This window comes from Microplitis mediator, chromosome 3, assembly GCF_029852145.1.
Source record: "Microplitis mediator isolate UGA2020A chromosome 3, iyMicMedi2.1, whole genome shotgun sequence".
In the NCBI taxonomy this organism is placed as follows: Eukaryota; Metazoa; Arthropoda; class Insecta; order Hymenoptera; family Braconidae; genus Microplitis; species Microplitis mediator.
In genome coordinates this window covers 193,008-203,443 of record NC_079971.1, presented here as the reverse complement: position 1 = coordinate 203,443, position 10,436 = coordinate 193,008, and the positions used below count along the sequence as shown (strand labels likewise).

Below are 10,436 nucleotides of genomic sequence, written 5' to 3'. Positions count from 1 at the left end.
TTAGAAAAAAAAAAAAAAAAAAAAAAAAATGATATATTTAATTAGGATACAAGGACATGACCTACGGTACTAGTTCGATATTGCAGACTATATTTAGTGGGGGTTGAATCCAGTCGAAGGGGAGAAAGTCTGCTTGCGCAGCCAACCCTCAGTCTGTCGTGGTATCAATGGCCGCACACACAACTCGTATTTTATTTAAAAACTTTCATTTTAACAAACTATAGTAATAATGTCGCGATTAAATTATTAACAAACTTGATCAGTACAGAAGTGTAAAGTTTTTTATAAATATTAATCCGTGACAATAATAATAATAATAATTATGATTGGCTGTGAACGCCCTTGGGTTCACAATCTCGGTCGAGTGGCTTGTGACCTGATTAAACGAGCGCATGCTTCCCTTTGATTAATTGTAAATAAAAATATTATCATCTTAGAAACTCCATCTACATCTTAAATAATTCATTGTTTTGTTTATAATTATAATTACTATTGCTTATATTTTATACAACTTAAATATATTGGATTGCACAGAAAGATAATAATATTATTTATGCAGAAATACGCAACAAAGAAAACGATACACCTGCTCAGACACCTGGCACGCGTACGGAATCGATATTTTATTTAAATTAAATATTAAATATACATGCGTTAAATAATAATTAAAATCTCTGAGTGCTGTTGCACTTTTATTTTATGTATCATCTGTATCTTTTATAAATGTGTCAGATGACGACGGAGATTAAACTGAATTAAACTCTAAAGATATTGGATAAATAAATAAATAAATTTTATTTACTATTAAATTAATTTATTAAATCATCGTCTACATGAGCTGTTGTCCTTTTATGTAAGTATGTCTTTACTTGGGATTAATAGAAAAATATTTGTAACGTAAACAAATTTTTGAGACTGAAAAGTATATAATGAGTTTACAAAGCTGCTGGAGTATTCCAATTGTTTATAAAATAAAAAAAAATAATTTTAAGTGGTTGTAACTCATCACTTGTATGTGTAATCATCTTAGTATATATTTAGTCTTTTGCTTTTTCGTTTTTTTTTGTTGGAGTCGTTTATTGGGAGTTATGATGAAGTAAGCTAGTGATAGTGTTAGTCTATAACAAATAATTAAGTATAGCACACTTGTGTACCATTACCATTACTCTTACCCGTACTGGTAATATATATACTTGGGTTATTTTTTATTTTATGCTCCTGACCAATTAAGCGGTTATGACCCCGGCACAAAGTCTGATGGACTATTACACCGGGTGACCCGAAGACTTGATCCATCTTAACGTGTGTCTGATAATAATAAAGTTAAGTATCTATATTAAATTTAAAAAGATTTGTCAGCTTGTTTTTCTTTTCTTTCTTTTTAATTATTAATCAAAAATTTTATTTCATTTCTATTGGTTTCTAAATTGAACAAGAGTTTGTATTACTTTCATTTAAATTCAAATAATTTAATTTTTTTCAAATCTTTAATTTTAATTTTAACCGAGTTATATTTCTATTATTTTTCATTTAATTGAAAGCAAACTGGCAAATTAAAAAAAAAATCATTATCTCATCACAAATCGCCGTACAAAATAATTATCATGAGAATTTAAAAAAAAATTACCTATCATGACTAAAAAATAAAATTTACCGGTACCATTACATACAAGCTAGAGTTAAAAAAAAAATAATAATGATAATAATAATAATAAAATTGCTGGCGCCTAGGGCATCACGCAATAGCAAGCTCTCATAATTTTGTTCCTGTAGCTCACTTAGATATTGCATTACATTATTCCTTTTTACTCATTATTATCTCATCTTTATTTATTATCTTGTTATTCATAAAAATTCCTTTCTCTTTTAATTTTTGAATAACACCAGAAATTTTGGATTCCTTTCGATTCGAATAGGAATGTTTACTAGCAACGATAAATTTAAGATTCAGATGCTGTTCACCCCGATGTTTACCTCACAAATATCAAGATACACATACACAGACACAGATACAGACATAGACCAGTACAACTACAATATGAAAAATAAAAGTACAAGCAGGTTTAAACGCGGCAACGTGCGTTACTCTTTCGCTGTCTCTGTCTAACTTTAATCACTTGTCCTGATATCCTCCCCCGCAACTTGTCTCTTTTCTCTCTTTTCTCTCTTTCTCCAACTTCTCTCTCTCTCTCTCGATTCTACACTCTACCCACTCTACACTCTCCAACCTCTCCAACAACACCAGAGTTTAGTTTATCTTTCTCTTTCTCTTGATAATTCTCTTATAGTTTTTGTCCTCGTCGCGGACAACGAACAGCAAACCAATGGCAGCACGTCGTTACATTAGCACATCTACAAACTACAAAGAGCATCTGAGAAACGTGCGCAGCTGTGAAACGTGAGCTCAAGCTGCTCTCTGCTGCTCTCTGTGCCTCTGTGTCTGTGCTGTGGTCTTGGATCGTCGAGTCTTGTTCGTCTTTCTTGTCTTGCTTTTCTGTTTCTGACTTGTGACTACTCCGAAACTGTCTGAAACTCTGAATCTGAACTGATCTGAACATCTGAACTCACTCGTTTCTCTCTTCTGTCGTCGTCATTTAATTTTTATTCTACAATTAATTATTCACAAAAGTTTATAATAATAAAAATAATGGGTTTGATTATTTCAAGTGGAGTGATGTCTGAATATCGTGATAAAGATTTATCGGTTTTATTGTTTTGTCATTCAGGATAATGCTTTGTGAATGTCCTTTGTGGATAAGTTTAATTTAAAAATCCATTATTTTTTTTTCCGCATATTTTAAATATTTCGTTATTTCATTGTTGTCATTATCAAGTTGTGATAAATTTTTTTATTATCTAGTGCGTTAGAATAATAATCACAATGGAAGCACTTCGACTAGCAATTCAGTAAGTTTAATGAGTTGAAGGTTGTGGTTAGATATGCTTTATTTAAGCGATATATCATTTTCATTTACATAAGTTTATATTAAATATATATTTAATAATAATAATAATAATTATTTAGAACTAGGTTGGGGGAGAGAATGGTCAGCATGAGTTCGATGCTCGTGGAAACTGTGAGCATCAACTACGAGGACTTTAACGAAAGTTTTTTGACCTGTGGAACTTGCCTGTGTGTTTACGACGGTAGCGAGCACACGCCAAAACTTTTGCCATGTTCTCACACGGTAATTATTTAAATTTATTTTTTGCGTTAATACTAGAGTACCAACACTACCATCACCATCGCCATCATCAGCAACTACAAGGTGTTAATTTATGTCTAGGTATGTTTGCACTGCCTGACAAGGATCGCGGCTTCACAGACACGAGAAGCCGGTCATTTCCGGTGTCCTATTTGCCGGGAACTTATAACTATTCCTCGTGGCGGCGTACCAGCACTGCCACCCAGCTTCCTCGTGAACCAGCTTCTGGACTTGATGTCACGCCAGCGACGTGAGGTTATTCCTAAATGTTCAGTTCACATAAATCAGGAATTGTTGTTTTGCGAAACTTGTGATACGGTATTTTGTACTGTCTGCACTGGTGGTAATCATGCTGACACATCACCAGGTTGTACTGAGCATACTATTATACCATTTAGCATCGCTATTAAAAGAATGTCGGAAATATTACTTTATAAAGCCAACGAGTGTATTTCAAAGGTAATTTATTTTACATAATTTCATTTATTTTAAATATACATATATATTTTTTTATTTTATAGCTAACACATGCTCAAGAATCAGTTAGCACTGAATTACGGCGTTTGGAAACTGCTATGGAGAGATGTATAAATGTTGTAGATGCTGAATTTACAGAAATAATAGCTAAAGTTGAACGAAGACGGGACGAGCTCCAAGAAGCTGTTGCTGCAGCGGCTAGAGACAAAAAACGTGTACTTGAAGAACAACTCGCGCTTATTGAAGCGGAAAAAAATAAAGTTCAACAAGAGTGTGAAGGTTTGCAGTATCAAGTAAGTAAGACACCGCAAAAACTTTTTACCGGCTATCAATTTTATTCTGATCATTACCCATTTGTGTTTAGGTGGAAGTAAGAAATATAACACAGAGAATAGGAAGCCTTACTGATCAATTGGACGCAGCAGTGGCACTCAGTGAGCCGCGCGAAAATGCATTTATTACAGCGGAATTTAATCACAATAGCGCAATTGAGGAATTGGAAAAAGCTTTGGACACACTTGGGCGAGTGCGTTCTAGCACAACATTACCTGGTAATATCTAATATGTCTTTGAGATGGTAATATACAGGATAACGATTATTAATTTTATATTTATTTAAATCAATAGGACTGTGCAGAGCTAGTTTAAAAGATGAAGCCATAGCTAAATTGGAAACAACTGTGATAGTAGAGACTGTTGATTACCACGGACATCCCCGTAATGTCGGTGGTGATCCTATAAGTGTTGAGTTGACGCTAGCAGACACACCTGATAATCAAATCATTGAAACACAAGTTCAAGACCTGGACAATGGAACCTACGAAGTGCGATTCAGACCACCTTGTGAATCGCGTTATGCCTTGAAGCTATCGGTTTTTGAGAGACCTATCAAAGACTATCCAATGTTTTTTGATGCCACTGGTCACAATGAACCAGTTAAGGTTTATGGGCGCAAAGGACATGGAAAAGATGAATTTCTTCAACCTGTAGCTGTTGCTGTTGACGATGATGGATTTATTTATATTGTTGACTCGGGAAATTCACGTATTAAGGTAACAGTTTATTGTTGTAAAAGTTTTACCATAATAATGGTAATTTACTGATAATAATGATGATGATGATTTAGGTACTGGACAGTAATTTAGAGTTTCAAAGACACGTCACCAACGAAGGCTTGGAGGGACGGAGTTGCACTGGAATAGCTATTTCAGAGCAAGGATTAGTTGTCGTAAATTGGAGAACGCGTACAATTACAGAAATGAGCACACTGGGCGACACTATTCGCTCGTTCACACACAATGCGTTCCAGGTTCGCACGTTACACTTTTATACACCCACTTGTTAATACATTTATCCTAACATGTGGACTTTTTTACGACACTTCCGGCTCAAGTTTAAATAAAACAAAAAAAAAAATGTATTTTTTTTATTCAGGAGCCGATTGATGTGGCGGTAGATCGGAGTTATGGGCATATACTTGTCGCTGACAATGGGCAGAGCTGCGTTTTTGTCTTTGACTCTGATGGAAAGGTACTTTTCCAAGTTGGAAAGAAAAGTATGCTCAAGTTAATTAGCTCAGTGACTGTTGGACCTGCCGGAGAAATTTTAGTTGCCGATTCTAGGATACAAGTTTTTTCAGCTAAAGGAGATTTTTCTGAAGAAATAAATGCCGAAGGAAAAGGTACTTGCTGTATAGATTGTTGTATTATTATTATTAAGTTGTACTGTTTAAATAATTTATTTAAATAAATTAAAAACAAACAGGTAAAGGTAAATACGGAGGAATAGCCGTTGATCAAGATGGAAAAATAGTGGCATCACGTAGTGACAAAGGCCGAAGTATAATTCAAGTTATGAAACTCGGAGGTGGTGCAATCCTCACGGAAATAGATTCACACAGCTCAAAATTGCGACGTCCAACAGGCATCGCGGTCTTACCAAACAATCATCTAGTGGTTGTCGACTTAGGTAATGATTGTATAAAAAAATATCGATACTGGTAAACTTTAAATCAAGTTTATTTATTTAATTGATTGATTTAATAAAAATACCAGTTTAGTTGTAATTTATCGGTTGTGTAACGAGATCGCTTAGGCTACACCGTCCCAGTCAGTGCCACTGCCGCACTGTTTTATTTTATACTAATTTTATTTATAATTATAACGTTCAAATTAATTATTTACTGCCTTGTCTCAGTTATAAAGCACAATCAAAAGCTTAAAAAAAAACTCTTACCTACTTATTTAAATAATATTAAATGACAATTCATTATTTATCATTTAAATACAGAGATTGTACATAATACTTATTTCAGTATTAAACAAAAATAATTAGATTAAATATTCGACGTGAGGGGTAATCTCAAAGCTATTTATTTTAAATAATAAATCACCGCCAATATTTTAAATAAACTAATAATAATAATATTAAAAATTGTAAATTGTGTATTATATATAACTAGTCGTTAATTAACAGTCATTTTTAAATTACGGCAGTTTACTTAATATTTTTTCTGTCCATTAAATAATATTTATATTTTTACATTCCTCTTTCAAGTTTTATGTGGATAAAAAAAAAATACAACTGTTTTATTAACGATTATATTTATTGTATCCCTCAACGTTAAGAATAAAACGGGTTAATCAAAATTATTTTTAAATGACTGATAAATAATTTTTGATTGGTATAATTTGTTTATTATTTTCTTTTTTTTTTAAATCTAGTCATCACTCTCATACTTAATGGACTGTTTTACTCTACTGTATAAATAAATCAGCTGTAATATAACTAAATGTAAATAAATAAATAAAAATACTCATTTTTAATTATAAATCCTTTATTTAGTTTAAAAATTCAATTTTCTTAATTATTATTCAAATAAATATTATCAATTACTATTTTCAACTCAGTGTGCATGCGCATAAAATATAAAAACCGCTGTGTTCTTTAAAATGGGTGCGTTCAGTAGCGTGGGTGTCGCAGGTGAGTCTGAGTATCTCCACCTCGTCAACCTGCGCAGTAAACCATATTATTGGTCATCGGAGAAGCCCCCACCCACTCTCAACTCCCCACTCCTTCTGACCCAAAAATTTGACGCAACATTTTATGTATTATTGAATTCAATTCTTTGAATTTAAATGTTAAAATATGTATCAATCAATCAATAAGTAAAATAATTATGGATAATAAAAACAACATTAATCATTCAATTTTTCTGAGATTTTAAATGTTTTATATATATTTTTATTTGTATATTAGCTGTAAAAATTTGAATATAAAAATTCTCGCGCAAAAAATTAAGCACTCGCATCTGACTGCGCATGCGTCTTGAATTACTGAAAGTTTTTCTAGAAGAACGCAGAACGCACCCATTCACTCTATTTTTTTTCTCTCTTTAAATGGCTGACATTTTGTTGGATTCCGTACAAGTCTAGTTCTTTTGGCTTACTACTATACATTGTTTCGTACTTTTAAATGTTTTATATTTATATAATGTCTCTAATAAATTGTTGTACACGTTAATGTAATAATTTGTGAATGTGTCAAATAAGAAGAGTGATATTTAAATGAATTATTATTATTATTATAATTATTATTGAGTGTGGTGTTGATGAAAATGATGAAGATCCAGAGTCAAGGTGAATAAGCATGAAGCTTTTGCAAACGAATCTTGACTTTTCTTGTATTGATCCTGATGATGCGCGATTCATCTCACCTAAATCTGTGCTTTATAAATGATTATTATTTATAATTAAATTTTTTTAAATACTTTATAAAAACAATGGAAATTGTGGGTGATTATGAGTACAACACAAAAGACCTTATTGGTCATGGTGCTTTTGCTGTTGTTTTTAAAGGCAGACATAGAAAGGTATTGTTATTATTATTATTATTAATAATATTTTGTTTTGTTTTGTTTTTTGGTGACACACTTAACAATTACATTTATTTATTTTAGAAACCAAATTTCGTAGTTGCAATCAAAAGTATAACAAAAAAAAGTTTGGCCAAATCCCAAAATCTTCTGGGCAAAGAAATCAAGATTTTAAAGGTTAGCCATAATATACTTATATTTATTTTATACTTAATTATTCATATAATAATTTTTAAATTTAATTCACAGGAGCTGACGGAACTTCATCATGAAAATGTTGTCGCTCTATTAGATTGCAAGGTATTTATAATTTATAATATATCTGTGATATAAATTTAATTTTTAAATTATAATTTAAGGAATCCAATCATAATGTCTTCCTCGTTATGGAGTATTGCAATGGAGGTGATCTGGCTGATTATCTAGGAGGTAATATAAATAATAAAAATTATCATTATTACTAGTAATTGAATAAATATTTAATTAATAGCTAAAGGTACCTTATCTGAGGATACAATAAGAGTATTCTTGAAGCAATTAGCTGGAGCTATGAAAGCTCTTCATGCCAAAGGAGTAGTCCACCGTGATCTAAAGCCACAAAATATATTATTGAGTCATAATTGTGGAAAAGCATGTCCACAACCCCATCAAATCACATTAAAAATTGGTATGACATTTTTATTTTTTTTCTTAAATAAAAATTATTATTATATTAAAATAATTAAATTATTACAGCTGATTTTGGATTTGCAAGATTTTTACAAGATGGTGTAATGGCAGCTACGCTGTGTGGATCTCCAATGTATATGGCTCCAGAAGTGATAATGTCACTGCAGTATGACGCAAAAGCTGATTTATGGTCCCTCGGTACAATCGTATTTCAGTGTCTGACTGGTAAAGCACCATTTCAAGCTCACACACCTCAAGCTTTAAAGTTATTTTACGAAAAAAATGTTAATCTCGGTCCAAAAATACCACCTGGTACATCACCAGAACTATCAAGTTTGCTAATGGGTCTTTTGAGACGCAATGCCAGAGATCGTATGGCTTTTGATGAATTTTTCAATCATCGATTTCTTCATGGAACTCACGATAGTCAAAATTTAGTGTTTGCTGAATTACCAGCATCACCAGAGATTATACCAGAGCCAAGAGCTGAGCTTATAAATCCATCCGTTCCAGAGGCCAATAGTCCTTGCTCAAGTCCTGAAGATGGTTTTGTTCTTGTACCAAATGATTTGAGCAATGATATTGAAAATAATCCGACTTGTCAACAAGTTAAATATACCAAACAAACCAGTAAAGAAGCAGTTAGTCCACCAAGGCCATGTTTTCTACCAATATCTGAACCAATTCCTGTACCAACCCAACAAAGTACTGTTAATCCATCATCATCATCACTACCATCATCATCATCATCATCATCATCATCTACAACAACAAAAACAACAACAATAGCAACAGCAACAACAACAACTATACGAACTGAAACAAGTGTTGTACCACGATCACAACCAATAAGTATGAAACGAAGTGTTGATTGTTGTCATAAAAATCATCCGGTTGATATCGGTTCGTTAAGTCCACCAAGTGTACAATTTGTTATTGGAACACCACCAAGTAGAAGACTAAGTGAAACTCCACCTCCACCCCATACATGGCAAGTCAGTCCAAGTGCCAGGCATTCTCATATCTCTACTGGTAATTCACCATTAAAAAGATCACTCGGAAGTAATAGTTCTTCTTCACCACTTCTCACTGGACCCCTTGCTGTTTTGGGTTCACCGACTGCTAAAGCACTTCAAGATAATAATAATACTTTAAGGCATTCACCAGTTATTCCATTTGGAACTCGAGCAGTAACTTTACCTGAAATATCTGGTAAATAAAAATAATAATTATTATTATTATTTTTTAATACAGTTGCAATAATTACAATAATTAATTTTTTAGAAGCTGGAAGCTTTCAGAGTTTCTTTCCAGAACTCATTCCAACATGTTCGGATGATCGTCCGTTGACATTCATTGCTCCAGAATTACCAGAAGAAACTTTATTGGAACGGGAACATAATGAAATACTGGCCAAGCTTAATTTTGTCGTGGCACTGTGTGATTGTGTAAGCGAAGTTGCAAGAACTCGGGCTGGACCCTTGGGTGCACATCTTGGTGGTGTTGAACCATCAAGTAATGCCGCGACAAAAAGACGAGCAGAGCAAGTTATTCTATTAGTCAGAGCCCTCCAGTGGCTCAGCTCGGGTCTCAGTTTAGCTACCCAGCAATTAAAAGCTGGAAGACTTCAACCGACAACAAATGTCAAGGAGGTTGTCAATACAATGAATGATAAATTTAGAATTTGTTTGACTGAATGTAAGCAATTGAATAGTGCAGGATTATTACGACAAACTGGAGCAACTGCTGATAAAATTCTTTATAATCATGCAATACAAATGGTATATTTTATTTTTAAATAATTAATTTATATATATATTTTATTGAATATTTATTTATTTATTTACAGTGTCAGTCAGCTGCTCTAGATGAACTTTTTGGAAATCCAGCGGAATGCTTTCAGCGTTATCATACTGCACAAATTCTACTTCATTCTCTGTCGCAGCATGTAAACCACAGCCAAGACAGAGCATTGCTTATCAAATGTAAGTTTTCTCATTAATATATCAAATTTAATTGTTAATAAAACAAATTATTGTTTATTTTAGATAAAACTGCGGTGGAAAAACGACTGTACGTTCTTCAGCAACAAGGATATATCTACGCTACAGATCCAACGTAACGACTGCTGTGAAAATAAAAATCATCCAAACAAATAACTTATAGATTCTTTTAATAACATATATATAAAATTAAAAAACAAAATTTCG

At 32.6% G+C, this 10,436-nt stretch overlaps 2 protein-coding genes across 5 annotated transcripts; both read left to right on the top strand.

Moving 5' to 3' along the window:
* Nucleotides 1-143: 143 nt before the first annotated feature.
* On the top strand, nucleotides 144-6,448 carry LOC130664858 (tripartite motif-containing protein 2-like). Of its 4 annotated transcripts, none has more exons than XM_057465006.1 (10): nucleotides 144-412; nucleotides 560-853; nucleotides 3,026-3,188; nucleotides 3,288-3,665; nucleotides 3,728-3,976; nucleotides 4,048-4,234; nucleotides 4,311-4,735; nucleotides 4,810-4,992; nucleotides 5,118-5,364; nucleotides 5,448-6,448. In XM_057465006.1, the coding sequence occupies exons 2-10, from the start codon at nucleotides 834-836 to the stop codon at nucleotides 5,684-5,686; spliced, it is 2,091 nt and encodes a 696-aa protein (XP_057320989.1). In that variant the 5' UTR covers nucleotides 144-412; nucleotides 560-833; the 3' UTR covers nucleotides 5,687-6,448. The 4 variants fall into 4 exon arrangements, with proteins under 4 accessions (XP_057320989.1, XP_057320990.1, XP_057320991.1 ...); XM_057465007.1 differs by adding an exon at nucleotides 1,232-1,322 and having other exon boundaries at nucleotides 145-853; XM_057465008.1 differs by lacking the exons at nucleotides 144-412; nucleotides 560-853 and adding an exon at nucleotides 1,122-1,323.
* Nucleotides 6,449-7,070: 622 nt separating this feature from the next.
* On the top strand, nucleotides 7,071-10,418 carry LOC130664857 (serine/threonine-protein kinase unc-51). The gene is made up of 9 exons (XM_057465004.1): nucleotides 7,071-7,554; nucleotides 7,642-7,734; nucleotides 7,807-7,857; nucleotides 7,917-7,986; nucleotides 8,048-8,224; nucleotides 8,293-9,438; nucleotides 9,511-10,007; nucleotides 10,076-10,211; nucleotides 10,275-10,418. The coding sequence occupies exons 1-9, from the start codon at nucleotides 7,465-7,467 to the stop codon at nucleotides 10,346-10,348; spliced, it is 2,334 nt and encodes a 777-aa protein (XP_057320987.1). The 5' UTR covers nucleotides 7,071-7,464; the 3' UTR covers nucleotides 10,349-10,418.
* The last annotated feature ends 18 nt before the right edge of the window (nucleotides 10,419-10,436 follow it).